The sequence below is a fragment of the Lepidochelys kempii genome, chromosome 7 (assembly GCF_965140265.1).
Source record: "Lepidochelys kempii isolate rLepKem1 chromosome 7, rLepKem1.hap2, whole genome shotgun sequence".
Lineage (NCBI taxonomy): Eukaryota > Metazoa > Chordata > Testudines > Cheloniidae > Lepidochelys > Lepidochelys kempii.
In genome coordinates this window covers 41,308,724-41,322,675 of record NC_133262.1, presented here as the reverse complement: position 1 = coordinate 41,322,675, position 13,952 = coordinate 41,308,724, and the positions used below count along the sequence as shown (strand labels likewise).

The following is a 13,952-nucleotide window of genomic DNA, read 5'->3' as shown; positions in this document are numbered from 1 at the left end:
GAAACCCAAAGCCATGCCACCTGCGGCCCTGAGCCCAGCCACCTGGGGCTGAAGCTGAAGCCTGAGCAATGTAGCTTTGCAGGTGTCCCTGTGGTATGGGGCACCAGGCAATCCGCTTGCTTGCTACCCCTAACGCTGGCCCTGGCTTTTATATGCAGAAAACCTGTTACTGTAGCACAAATAGGCCATGCTTGGGGGGCGGGGTGGGGGCTCAGAAAGAAAAAGGTTGAGAACCCGCGGTATAACAAACAAAACTTTGTCATCCAACCACTAATACATATAATACTGTAATGTGATCTAAAGAGAGGAATAAGAAAATCATTTGCTCTACAGTTCTCCTTGTGTTTTATTTCTTGAATTTGTTTTGTATTTTATGACATCCATTTTGCCTTACTTTCATTTTACTTCACAAGAATACGCGTACACAAATATATCTGCAGAAATAAGTGTGATTAACGTGTATACCAAATTAAAATCTCAAACAATGTATGCAATTTTAGCTTTCACAGAGAGTGAGAAAGTAGGTTCAAATAGAAAAAATATAATTCTTTGTATTATATGTTTTAAAACATGCCAGAGCAGTTAGCTTGGGAAAGGACAGTTAGAACACATCACTTGGAAAGACATCATGAAACAGGCAGCATTAATACTTCTCACTGCAGTGGGGCATACCATACTGTTTTTCCTATTCCAGCTACTATGAACTCATGGGAAGGTAAGGTAGAGGAAACAAATTTAATGGGAATGCTGGAGTCAAATGAAAACATATCATGACATTCTGTAGCATTGTTTGTACAGGGACATTGCCAATGTTGCCATGACTAGAGTTGGAGAAGGCTAGCCAAGATACTTTATAAAATTTGGGAAGTTGAATAAGCATCATAAGGAAAGAAAATAAATTAAAACATATAGCAGAAGGCTCAGATCTGGGCACAGAGCAGCAGACAAACTGCTAGCACAGTTATTGGATGTAAGCAATTGTATCTTTATAGAAAACTGGCATCCCAGGAAACTGACACTACCATTTTATGCCCAGACGCCATCTTATGGTCCACTGAAAACGTTTAAAGGAAAAAAAAATCCTCTGGAAAACGGCAATTTTTAATTAAATTGACCACTCCCTCAATGTTCTTGAGATTTGACGTGGTAGAGTTTAAAGTTAGTATAAAGCTAAAATTGTGTATGTACTTGGAGAGAGTTTAAGTACAATATGGCAGAATCTAATGGTATTTTTATGTCAAACTTCATCTTTCTGTAAAGGATCTCTGCTTTGGCACATGGGACTCCATCTTTCATTATTAATTACTTTTAGCACCAGTACAGGCTTTATTTTTTTCTTTTTTTTTAAATCTAGAGACAAAAGTAAAAACCCTTTGCTGTGGTAAAACTTTCAGATTTCAGTCAAGAACCTGCGGAAACAAAAGAATTTAACTCATTCAATTGGAAGATCTATGCTGTGGCCATTTTATATCTCCCCAAAACAGGGGGAAGAAAAATAATCCTTACTTAGACCAGAACTGGGTGGAAGATGTGTTACCCAATTGGACATTCCTCGAAAAGAGGTTTGGGAGAATACTAACAGGAGGATTAGAGCTATATTTTTATTCTAAGGGTCTCAGAATACTTTACACATATTAGTAAATCTGTGTCCCAACACAAATCTCCTACGAGGTAAAACATTTATCATCCTAATTTTACAGGTGGAGAGCGTAAGGAACAGAAGTTATGGGAAAATTTTCAAGTTTTAAAATTGCGGATAAAGGACCCAATCCTGCACTGAGAAATATGGGCAAACACCCGTATCCATGCAGACCCCCATTGACTTCAGTGTTTTCATTGCACATTGGAGACCTAAGTGTCTTGGATAACATCACACAGGAAGTCTGTAGCAAAACCAGGATTATCCCTATCTCACAACGTCCAACTTTGTGCCTTAAACGCAAGACTGCCATTACCCAAACAATTCCTTGTTTAAACAAATGTTGTATGCACAAAAAAATTCACAGACAGCCTCTCTTTCATGCTGCTGAGGTAGCCAAATAGCAGTGTATGAAATATTTCCACAGAACCTCCAACATACCAAATACACAACAGGATATTTTCTTTAAAAAAAAAAAAAAGATTTTTTTCAATTCTGTTACATACGAACTTCTGAACTATACTTCCGGAAAAAAGTTAGTGCACACATTAGCCACATACAAAAATCTGAATGTCATAGTAAGCATGCTGCATTGTCCGTTTCTTTAAAAAAATAGAAATTAAAAGCAAGATGTGTCCATTTGCTTTGTTCATGAAATATTGTGTTGACATTTTACTACTGTAGGTAAATAATTCATAGATATTCTCACAATGAATGTAATCCAGTCACATTATAAATAAAATCTTCAAATTGAACACCATACATAGTAATACAGCGCATACAAGGAAGCTGAATTATAATTGCTATGGAAACCACAGCTTTAAATTTTCTGACTTGTATATGTAAAATCTCTATCATATTACAAGACCATATATTTTTGTTGTATTTAATAACTGTACAAGTAGATATGTGCTATACACATTAGAGTCTGTATGTGTAATTCCCTCTATGCTAGAAGATGCTTATATAGCTCCATATTTTTAAAAGCATGAAATATCAGAAACTTAAATTATATAATGCAAAAGGGGGGGGGGAACAAAACCAGAAAATTAATCTCTCTCTACTAGCATTTTAAATTATAATTTTGACACAGGTTTTTGTTTTTTTCCCCCCCAGGAAATGACCCATCAACAAAACAAATTCACATAAAAATCACAATTTCTCTGATAAAAAAAATGTAATTTAAATTCAATAATCAGCCAGTAAATAGTGAAATACTGCCATCTAACGACATAGATTTAAATAATTTAGTGCACAGTCAACATGGATGTTTATTAGAATATTAGCCTGAAATTTTATTAGAATATCAACATGAAATTCTGCATCTTCACTTCAAAATGCTAACCTCACAATGCATTAAATGAGGTCATGATTCTGTAAAAACAAACTAAGGTGAGTAGTCCCTTGGACTTTAGCGAATCTTTTTGCACAAGTGATGACTGCTCAGCTGAGTACAGTTTTGTAGGATTCAGTCCTAAATTTAAGTCAATGGGTCTACAACTGTGAGTAAAGTTAAACATGTGCTTTGGCTTGCAGACTTAGGGTCACAATTATGGCCCAAGATTTGCTTATATCAGAAGTCTGAAGGGGGAGACCCAAACTGTTTTTTGAACTAAGAGGAAAATGTTAGACAAAGTAAAAAATTTCTAATCAGAATATTTTAATTATCTGTAGCTCAAGAACAATTAGATTCACTTTCTTAAATTTTGCAGAAACATTCTCCTTTGTTTTTAGGGTAAACAAGGCAACGCTCAGACCAAGCCATAGCTTTAGGAGGTAAATATAAGGCTTTATAATGGAAGCTGATTAGTAAATGTCTCATTAATATGTAGGGTTGTTGTGTTACTAAACAGGTTCACGTTTTTCTTATATTTATCTTAAGATTTTATATATTATGAGACTTTTCTACCCATTAAAGGCAACAATTTATACCTATTTTTGGAGGGGGCCAAATTCCATATGTAGTTAAACCAGTGTTGCCAACTTTTCTGATTTTTGTCATGATATTTCGTGTTTTTCTTAGAAGTCCAACTCTTGGACTCCTGGGGTTAAATGAAAATCTCCCCTTCGTTTCAAATAAAGTTAAGCTTACAAGCTTCATAGCTGAGGGGAAAAGCTTAAAAACATAATGCAAGTTCACTCTAAAGATTAAAAACAAAAAGACAAATAAAAAACCCCAAATTAAAATATATATCTCATGATTTTGGAGGTTCTGACTCATTTATGAACTCTTGGGGTTGGCACTATTACAGTCCATATGCTGCTTCATAAATTTAGGATTATACTCTACCTTAAATCCACAATCCATTGATATCAGTGCAATGATTGATCAAAGATTAAAAGTAGAATACGGCCTTTATATGGCGATTCAACTTTCAGATATTATTCTTTGTTAAACTGCGTTCACTATTGTTCAGTGGGAAAATATTTTCAGGCCAGGACAACAGCTATTTCGGTCTTGTATATCTTTCCTTTTCCTATCCTCCTTTCCCTATTTATCTCTATCGACTCTTTCTTCACTCTTTTTTTTCATGCAACAACTCTAAATTCCTGTGTGTGTTTCATTCTCACCCACAATTTCACCATCACAGCTGATAGAATGACCAGCAGTTAAATACTAGTGTCAGAAGTAATATTCTAATTAAATTAATGGGAGTAAGGAAGATCTTGACTCCCAGCACCATAGTTTCACACTCTCTGCAAACTGAGGACACCACCACTGTGTATCAGTTACTATGAAAGCTAACCCTTACTTACTTTTTTTTTTAAATGAAAGTTTTGATTCTGAAGAATCTGAATATACCATGCTGGTTTCAAAAGTGTATCAGATAGACTGAATTTATGATACTACTTCATATAAGTATACATCTGAAGGACTTTGTAAGAAACCATTTCCTCCCAACCTCATTCTGGCACGTTTATCACTCTTCACCTCACAGATACATCTGAATGGCTAATTTTCTCTGTTCTACTTAATAAAATTAGATTTTTTCTTCCAAGTTGTCAAAACTTAATTCCTTGTAGTTATTTTTGACCGAATCTTTCGGAACTAATTTGTCTCTTCAAGTAGACTTAAACCATATTTCTTTTACATGTTCATAGGTATCTTTATTGAGTAACAATATTTCTGTGTAAGTATATCCTCAGCAAAAAATGAAGACACTGGAGCATCAGCTAAAGTACAACAGAAAAAAAAAAAACTTGAAAACAATTACCTCTTGTCTGATAACTGATGCTTACAGAAATTAACACGCCAAGTTTTATGTAATAAAAACACATGTATTAAAACAGTGTAACTCCCTAAAGAGGACAATATAGTCTTTTTTTTTTGATGCACGTGCTTATTTCTGATTAACGTTAATGGCACTCATATGCCCTGTTTAAGACAGTAAAAGACTTAAAGATATAATATGCCAAAGTTTGGAAAATAAATGTAAAGTCAGAGAGAACCACTAGATCATCTAGTTGACCTCCTATTTATAACAAGCCATAACACCACCCAGCACTTGCATATTAAACCCAACAACCAAAATTAGACCCCATTATTACAGCCCACAGGAGACTAAATTATTACATGCAACAGGTAGAGAATAGAAGGTGCATCAATGCCCGCAGTGGCAGCAAATTGATTAAGTGAGATATACTCAGATAATCCTGGCAATCAACTTGCACTCCAGGCTGCAGAGGAAGACGTTAAAAAAAAAAAAAAAAAAATCACAAGATCACTGACAATTTGGCCTGGAGGAAAATTCCTTCCTGACCCCACATATAGTGATCAGTATATGTAATATCCATCTATGACAGTATGATAATAAATCTGTCAAGTTAATTTTTCATTAACAACATTTATTATCGTCACCTTTGGTGTTCATTACAACTTCCAATCTGTAGCAGGAACGGATTAAATCTGGGAAGCTGACATAGGGCCATCAAGGGACTATCAACATTAAATAGTTCCACTCTGGTAGAGCAATTGGGTTGCTTCCAGTAGAATCGTTAACTTTTAACAAGACTCTTCCCAGCAACCAACAGAGGAAGGTTGGAGCAAGGAATATTCCCAGCAATGTCTCTGACTCAAGGAATATTTCCAACACACCTCTGAATAACATACTAATCCACAGAGACCTTCCTATCTACATCACAAAAAGAAGGATTCTAGGTGGACTCCTCCTGAAGGTCGAAACAACAGACTGGACTTCTACATAGAGTGCTTCAGCCGACGTGCATGGGCTGAAATTATGGAAAAGCAGCATCACTTGCCCCATAACCTCAGCCGTGCAGAACGCAATGCCATCCACAGCCTCAGAAACAACTCTGACATCATAATCAAAAAGGCTGACAAAGGAGGTGCTGTCGTCATCATGAATAGGTCGGAATATGAACAAGAAGCTGCTAGGCAGCTCTCCAACACCACTTTCTACAAGCCATTACCCTCTGATCCCACTGGGGGTTACCAAAAGAAACTACACCATTTGCTCAAGAAACTCCCTGAAAAAGCACAAGAACAAATCCACACAGACACACCCCTGGAACCCCGACCTGGGGTATTCTATCTGCTACCCAAGATCCATAAACCTGGAAATCCTGGGCACCCCATCATCTCAGGCATTGGCACCCTGACAGCAGGATTGTCTGGCTATGTAGACTCCCTCCTCAGACTCTATGCTACCAGCACTCCCAGCTATCTTCGAGACACCACTGACTTCCTGAGGAAACTACAATCCATCGGTGATCTTCCTGAAAACACCATCCTGGCCACTATGGCCGTAGAAGCCCTCTACACCAACATTCCACACAAAGATGGACTACAAGCCATCAGGAATGGTATCCCCGATAATGTCACGGCAAACCTGGTGGCTGAACTTTTTGACTTTGTCCTCACCCATAACTATTTCACATTTGGGGACAATGTATACCTTCAAATCACCGGCACTGCTAGGGGTACCCGCATGGCCCCACACTATGCCAACATTTTTATGGCTGACTTAGAACAACGCTTCCTCAGCTCTCGTCCCCTAATGCCCCTACTCTACTTGCGTTACATTGACAACATCTTCATCATCTAGACCCACGGAAAAGAAGCTGTTGAGGAATTCCACCACGATTTCAACAATTTCCATCTCACCATCAACCTCAGCCTGGACCAGTCCACACAAGCGATCCACTTCCTGGACTACTACGGTGCTAATAAGCGATGGTCACCTAAACACCACCCTATACCGGAAACCTACTGACCGCAATTCCTACCTACATGCCTCCAGCTTTCACCCACACCACACCAATGATCCATCGTCTACACCCAAGCTCTACGATACAACAGCATTTGCTCCAATCCCTCAGACAGAGACAAACACCTACAAGATCTCTATCAAGCATTCTTACAACTACAGTACCCACCTGCTGAAGTGAAGAAACAGACTGACAGAGCCAGAAGAGTACCCAGAAGTCACCTACTACAGGACAGACCCAACATAGAAAATAACAGAATGCCACTAGCCATCACCTTCAGCCCCCAACTAAAACCTCTCCAACGCATCATCAAGGATCTACAACCTATCCTGAAGGATGACCCATCACTCTCACAGATCCTGGGAGACAGGCCAGTCCTTGCTTACAGACAGCCCCCCAACCTGAAGCAAATACTCATCAGCAACCACACACCAGAACCACTAACCCAGGAACCTATCCTTGCAACGAAGCCTGTTGCCAACTGTGTCCACATATCTATTCAGGGGACACCATCACAGGGCCTAATCACATCAGCCACACTATCAGAGGCTCGTTCACCTGCACATCTACCAATGTGATATATGCCATCATGTGCCAGCAATGCCCCTCTGCCATGTACATTGGTCAAACTGGACAGTCTCTACGTAAAAGAATAAATGGACACAAATCAGACGTCAAGAATTATAACATTCATAAACCAGTCGGAGAACACTTCAATCTCTGGTCACTCGATTACAGACCTAAAAGTTGCAATATTGCAACAAAAAAACTTCAAAAACAGACTCCAGCGAGAGACTGCTGAATTGGAATTAATTTGCCAACTGGATACAATTAACTTAGTCTTGAATAGAGACTGGGAGTAGATGTGTCATTACACAAAGTAAAACTATTTTCCCATGTTTATTTCCCACCCCCCACCCATTTTTGTTAACTGCTGGAAATTGCCCACCTTGATTATCACTACAAAAGGTTTTCTTCGCCCCCGCCACCCCCGCTCTTCTGCTGGAAATAGCTCATCTTAAGTGATCACTCTCCTTACAGTGTGTATGATAAACACCCATTTTTTCATGTTCTGTGTATATATAAATCTCCTCACTGTATTTTCCACTGAATGCATCCAATGAAGTGAGCTGTAGCTCATGAAAGCTTATGCTCAAATAAATTGGTTAGTCTCTAAGGTGCCACAAGTACTCCTTTTCTTTTTGAGAAAAGTTGTCATAGACTGCTTTTAAAACGGACATGCTCTCCAAGCAAGCAGTCCATCCCATCAATAGAAACAGACATCACAGCTGGAGTGGAGGCAGGAGAGGCTTTGTCTACCTCCAACACTGATCAATCCCAAGAACTCTCAGGAATGGTAAGAACTCTAAGGGCGGGATTGCATTCAGGCATCTATTGCTTTGCATAGATCTGTAATTCTTTTATGCTAAGAGCATGTCCACATAGGGGACACTCAGGTAAGTTAAGGTGAATCAGCTAAAAGGTATGAAATCAATGTGCATAAAATAAACGTTTCCACCACCATCACCCACACACACACACCCCTGTAGATGCTTTCATTCAGGAGTAAAGTGGAATTAGTTTGCTGTAACTTAATCCAGTTTAAATCTGAATGTCCCTGGGCAGGCAAAGCACTCATAGTAAAATGTCTATTTTAAGTAGTTTCTTTGGAGAACCTGTTTTCCTTGCTTGAACAACCATGTGGTCCCTGACAAAGGAACTGTAAACAAGAGCAACCACAGCTAGGTGGATGTCTGGAAGAATGTGCAAAGTGGCTGGAGAAGTTAGGAAGGTCTCAACGTGAATTTTGGGTCCTATCGCAGTGGGACTGCAGAGACCCTCATCCCAGTAAGGGTGCCAGACAAGAGGCCTAACCAGGAGACTGTCTTAGGAGACCCTCAAATGGAAGCAGTGACTAGACTTTGCAAATGCAGCTGGATTTGATGCATGTAGGATTCAAAGGCGGACCCAATTATAACAGACCAGTGGACTGTCCACCGGGGGACTCAGCCAGGACTGTGACAGTACCCATTCCAAAAGTTCAGATTTCTTCTATCATGACAAATACACATCCATAACCATTTGGATTTCCCCCGCCCATAGAAATATCTTGTCATTACCTGTATTTCTAGAAGATGAAATTCCATCTGAAAAGGCAGTGAATAGCAATTTCCTGACAATCTGTGCTTCTGTATAGTTTTGTTTCCAGCTATAAAGTAGGTTAAAATATTTTAGATTTCTGATCACATTCAATAATTATTCTGCCTCCCCATTAGCAAAAACAATATTAAGCTATAAACTTGAAGAGTGGGCAATGTATGTTATACACAATATAAATCATGCAATTAACCATGTAAGTGAAAAACTTTCCTACCAAATGGATTAGAAAGTCAAATTAGATCTTCAGTGTATCTCCAGCGATAGATATATTGGCAACATTCTGTCTTCTGTTATAACCTTTTAATACCATTGAGTGTAAAACCAAGAATAATTTGGCAATATGTATAAACATCACAGAATTCCATTTACCAGCAATTACTGTGCTAGTGTTTTATCATTTCAAAGCACAAGTTTTTCTGCAAATGTTGAATGCTGAATTATAATCTGCAACTGCAAACAAACTGTGACAAAATGCTTGCAATGTTACTAATAGGCAACCAAATGCTTACCTTTTTCCACTGTTTCCTTGGAGTAATTTGTGAACCAAATGCCAGTAAATTTCATTAAAAAAGAGAGGTCAGATTCTAAACAATCCAGTTCAGCTTTCAGATCTGGTGGAGATTCATGTAGTTTAGATTCTCCTTGGAGTGATTTTCTAGAATTGAAAAGATCCATTAGCAATCACCAGGGCACAGAGAAACCTTTTAAAAAGAGTTGCTCTAACATGTAGATCTATGAAGGTGATTCAGAAATGTCTTATGATTTCAGTTATACTTTGAATTCAGTGGCACTACTCATGTAAGTTCTATTCCATGTAAATACTTTATGTTCCCTGCCATGTACCAACAGGCTAGTGGTTATGGAAAGCTCTCACATTGACACAGGAGCATTCAGTAAAATGAGTTTTGGCAGCTTATCTGCATCTTTCCAGTTAGGATAATCAAAAAAACCCCATTTGCTTCAAGAAGATTATTTTACTTTGTAATTATAGATTTAAATCAGAGTCAAAAAATTAGCAACTTGTCAGGATCCCAACATAAAATTTAATATAGCAAATCACTGCTATCCTCATTTTTAATACAAAGGTGCAGCATGCAACAGAGAGTAGGCACAGAGCAGTGCATGATAGAATCTGTGAACCCCACAGGTTGTACCTCCATATTAAAGAAGGCAGCCACAGGTCACACTGCAAACTTCTGAAGGCTACACTTCAGCCACCACTAAACTACCAAGTGCATTTCTCAATACTTCTGATTCTTTTATTGCTAAAATGTTTACTTTATGAAACAGCATGAATGAGGGTGGACAAGAACAATGCTGAACACATTCAAAAACCAAAATTAATCTGAACATATAAAATACATACATTGATATTTGTATCTCTTCATCAGAATAAAATGTAGATTCTTGTTTGTTTTCAAACTTTTGAGTTAACATTTCAATTTCTTCTTCCAAAGAATGAATTTCATCTTCATAAACTTGATAAATGTCACTCTCCATTTCTCAGATTCAATGTTACTAAAATGATACAAAATTTTGTAAATAAGTATATTCATTTTAACACTATTAATGTTTGATCCTATTTATTGATTCAAAAACCATGAAATATATAGCACTACAATATTAAAGTTTCTCTCTCCCCTTTTTAAAAAGATTACATGAGTCAGCTCACACAGCTTACCAATTCTGAAAACTAAATATTTTAGATACGAGTGTTTTTGACTAACAAATACATATTTGACAAACTTTAATGTTAAACTAGCTACAGAATAATATTAAAATCAAAGGAATTGTAGATACTGAGCCATATGTTCCCCTCTACTATGAGGTTTAAAGGAAAGCAAATGAGTTGAGTCTTGCATAACTGAAATCAGTGGGAGTTTTGCCATTGACTTCAACAGGCACAGGATCAGGCCCATACTTAAGTGGAAAAAAATCTATGGTGCTATCAGAAATGGGAACAAACTGAGTCCCCTAAGACTCCACAGAAACCCCTCTTGGAATCACTCTAAGATTGGGGATTGGAACATTCTACAATTAGGGACACATCAATGCATAATGTCTGTTCCTTCTAGGCTGCATGCTGTCATTAGGTGTTTGTTTTATAAGCAAAAAAAAAACAAAACAACAGATGGCAGTTAATCCTGCTGAAAGCATAATAAATTCCCGTACAACAGCTTCCAACTCTTATGCCACCCTATGAGTTGGGCTAACACAGAGCAAGAAGTGAGTGGAGGAGACGACAACCTGATGAAGGTTCTAACTTGTGTGTTCTTTCCTCATACAGGATTTTTCATGAAAGGGTATAATAAAACCTAATGCAACAAATACACAACCCTGTAGGAAATAATTGGTAATTCCCTATGACGCTTTTAATTTCCACTGAATTTAATACTGGTCTCATTTAAATACACAGATTTCATGGTAGGTTCCAAATCCAGAGGTGTAATCCTGGGTCTACTGAAGTCAACTGAAGTTTTGTGATTGACTTCAACAGATCCAAGATTTCACCCCAATGGTAGGGAAGGGAGTGGGTGGTTAAGCACATTAAGTTGCTATACTGTGGCAAAATATTTAAATCAGCAGTAACAACTGATAGAAGACCTACATCAAATATGGCAACAATGTTGAGATGTGAACAGTTCACAGCTCTAAGTAGTCTCTGAACTGAAGAAACTACTTCAGTATTTGACTCTTATAATAGAGTGTCCATCAAATCAGCAGCAGGCAACAAAGATACAATGGAAGTGTCCACATACAAAAGCAGTTTAATTTCTGGAAAAACTGAAGATTTCGCCAGCTTCTTACGCACCAAATTCAGGATTTATAAATTTGAAAGATAGTTGTAGCAATTACAAAACTCAATATGGATACAAATTGTGAATTTTATTTTTATTGGAATTTTTAATTGTTTTATCTCAATTGTGTTCTTTCAAACCTAGTCCTTTGTTGTCTACATATGTTTCTGTTTGTACTGAATCTATATTAATAGCGCTGTTTACCAACAGTTTGTTTCCTAAACACAGCACAACACTCTCTAAACCAAAACATTTCTGTTGCCTGCCAAGCTGTGTTTGTTTCTCATAAGGGCTGCAAGGTCAGCAGAGGTAACACACACACTGGGTGAATTAATTCTGATGTTAATGTAGTTGCACACCAGAAATAAACTGGGCACATCATATTTGAGAATACAACAAAACAGTTTAATGTTTACATTTTCCAGAAACAGATGTGTATGTTCTCTGCTTATGTTTAAAAAGAAAGATTTTCTCTATTAGTGTACAGCACACAATGTATTTCAGATATAAGTATGCACTTTGGATGTGTGAGCACTGTGTGAGCACGTCTTCAAAACAGAAGACTCAAAATGAGAATAAAACACAATGTACATATTTATTTTAAGAAAACTAACCACAATTTTTTAAATGCTTAAGTTTCCAAATCATTAGCAGGATGTACGTTTATGAAGTCTAAATATTTGTCTTTCATATACCATCTGATACAAATTCCTGAAGTTAAGTGTTTGCTCTCTAACACCTACACTGTCCTCCCTGCACAATTTCAAGGGGTCTGATCACAGAATAGCCTACCACTCAAAATTTTTAAGAAAATAAGATAACTGATTTTTGAGTGTTTTACTCGAAATGATTTGTAATGTTGAAGTCTAAAAATATTGCTCTTAGAATACACAGCACCCAGAAAGGTCATTTTTCTTTTTGATGTTTATCTACTATATATTCAAATAACTATCAGATACAGATAATCAAAGATAGGAGTCTCTTAACTCATAAACCCAAAAGAAAATATATAAGTGCCTAGCTCCCAGCCCTGGGAGCCAAAACCACAAATGGCTAGGGGTGAGGAGGATGCAGGCCCGAGTCTCAGGGAAATCCCACAGACATTTTGCATTGGTTGCTTGTTTTCAGGCAGGCAGACAGACCAGGCTCCAAGGAGGAGAAAGGGGGCCAGCTCCCTCTGGCAGCAGACCCTTCTTCCGACCACTGCACTTGGCTCCTGATAGTGGGACAGAGAAGGCTTCAGGTCTGTCCCTTGCTGATCAGACGCTGCTTCCCACTCAGGCACCAGGAACCCAATATGATCAGAAAGGAGGAGGCAGAGCCCTCCACGAACTGTAAGATTCCTCATTGAGTGAGGGAGGAACCAACTGTTAAGTACCCTGCTATCCAGTGGTTAATCTGTGTCAGCGCTTGCCTGGGCAGAGCCCCCAGCACCTCTGGGCTTGGCAGTGCATCGCCCCAGCACCTCTGGGCTTGCTGCATCAGTTATGAATATAAAAAAAGAATTGCTTGAGCGCCAGACACCTAATTGCTGCAGCCCTAGCGCCTCTTTCACGACAAATTCACCGCTTCAGCCCCAGTTGAACAAACCTTCCCCCACCCCAGCCTCCCCCTGAGAGGACAGAGGGCAAGACTTGACTCCCACCGGCAGGGAGCGTGATGACAGCACCACAGGGGGCTGAGCCTCACCGGCTGTCTTGTCCCTTCAGGCCGCGGAATCCGCGCTGCCTGCGCTCTGGAGCCGACGCTTCGAACCGCCCGCCCAAACGAACGCCCGCCGCTGCCCTGCGGGCGATACCACCGGAGCAGCCCAGGTCACCTTTCCCAGGCCACACGCACACAGCCGGCCAGGGAGCCAGTCACACGCCCCACTCGACTCTAACGCCGAGCCTCCGGGCAACGAGCCCCGGCCTTCGTTGGTTGGTTGCTTAGTTAGTTAGTTTTTGTTTGTTTTCCGGGCGCTGGCCTGAGCGATACCCCCGCGTTCTGGTCCCTGTGGATGAGCCCAAGCACGGCCTGCGCGAGCCAGAGATGTGTGCTAACTATACCCGGCCGGTCGGGAACAGTGAGCCGCTGGCGGTTCCTGTATGCGAATGGGGTTTTGACGGAAGTGGTGGGGGCTCTAG

General features: G+C 39.2%; 1 protein-coding gene across 3 annotated transcripts in view; it reads right to left on the bottom strand.

Moving 5' to 3' along the window:
* The window catches only part of CENPP (centromere protein P), a 318,797-nt gene extending 304,913 nt beyond the window's left edge, over window positions 1-13,884 (bottom strand). Inside the window, exons 1-4 of one of the 3 annotated variants that reach the window (XM_073352368.1) lie at window positions 13,472-13,884; window positions 10,395-10,546; window positions 9,538-9,683; window positions 8,989-9,077 (exon numbers count right to left, since the gene is read on the bottom strand). In XM_073352368.1, the coding sequence (XP_073208469.1) occupies window positions 8,989-9,077; window positions 9,538-9,683; window positions 10,395-10,528 (369 nt within the window). In that variant the 5' untranslated portion in view covers window positions 10,529-10,546; window positions 13,472-13,884. Of the gene's footprint in view, window positions 1-8,988; window positions 9,078-9,537; window positions 9,684-10,394; window positions 10,547-13,204; window positions 13,281-13,471 lie in introns of those variants that run through there. The other 2 variants (XM_073352367.1, XM_073352369.1) reach the window with 2 other exon arrangements.
* Window positions 13,885-13,952: the final 68 nt, after the last annotated feature.